The sequence below is a fragment of the Aphanomyces invadans genome (genome assembly GCF_000520115.1).
Source record: "Aphanomyces invadans strain NJM9701 unplaced genomic scaffold supercont1.9, whole genome shotgun sequence".
Lineage (NCBI taxonomy): Eukaryota > Oomycota > Saprolegniomycetes > Saprolegniales > Verrucalvaceae > Aphanomyces > Aphanomyces invadans.
Genome location: NW_008580154.1, coordinates 1,405,142 through 1,406,012, shown reverse-complemented (window position 1 = coordinate 1,406,012; position 871 = coordinate 1,405,142). Strand labels below are relative to the sequence as shown.

Here is an 871-nt window from a genome sequence, read left to right as displayed (position 1 = left end):
GATACCTTTACAGTGTCCATCTTCAAGTGGGGGAACCACGTTAGCACCGCAACGGACCTTCAAACATTCCAAGAGCAGTGCATTTTCCCCCAAGCTCAAGACCGTGCCGGCGCTGCGGCAGAAAGTGCCCACAACGAGATGATACGTCGACTCAAGGAAAAGTGGGGCATGACGTACACGTCGTACGAGGCGAACTGGCGCATGTGGGCCTCAAGCATACTCAAATTGCCGGTATATCAACACGACATGCACGTTGCCAACCCCCCTCCGGAAATCATGCTGCACTTATTCGAACCTGTCCCCAACGGAGCTCAACAGCGAAACCAGAGCCTGCAACGCAGCATGACAGTTGCGTTGGACATTGTTGATTCGTGTTTGGATGGCCTGGGCTCCCTGAAGCGGCTTGTCAGCGATGTTGTTTTGCGTATCGAGGCGGATGAATCAACCTTGCGTACCAAGAGGCGCGTCATCGAAGGTTTTCTGCAGGAAATCACTCCAATTGCTGTCCGACCAGACTTGATTGATTTATTGAGAAGCATTCCAAACGCGGATGATGAGGAACACATCGAAGCTTAACAAAATTGAAAACATTTTTTGCTAATTATCTTCGTTGTTGCACGGCAAGAATTCAAGTATGTTGTCGTTAATGCCATCGGTGTTGCAACCATCGTCAGCAAGCCTTTTTGATGGATCGAAGCGCCCTTGTCTGGAGTATCCGCAGTGGACAAATATACGCGAAGTGTCAAAATGTCTGAATTGTTGAACTATGCTCATGACGAAAATCATTAAGTCCTTCGTCATTGATTCTTGATAATGCCGTTTGAACGCTTTTTTGATCATGCCAAAAACATACTCAATGGGATTGTAGAAA

At 47.6% G+C, this 871-nt stretch overlaps 1 protein-coding gene across 1 annotated transcript; it reads left to right on the top strand.

Annotated features, from left to right (window-relative positions):
- Positions 1-138: 138 nt before the first annotated feature.
- H310_05606 (hypothetical protein) lies at positions 139-576 on the top strand (the record flags this gene model as incomplete). The annotated part of the gene is made up of 1 exon (XM_008870361.1): positions 139-576. One exon carries the CDS (start codon positions 139-141, stop codon positions 574-576), a length of 438 nt encoding a protein of 145 aa, XP_008868583.1.
- Between the last annotated feature and the right edge of the window lie 295 nt (positions 577-871).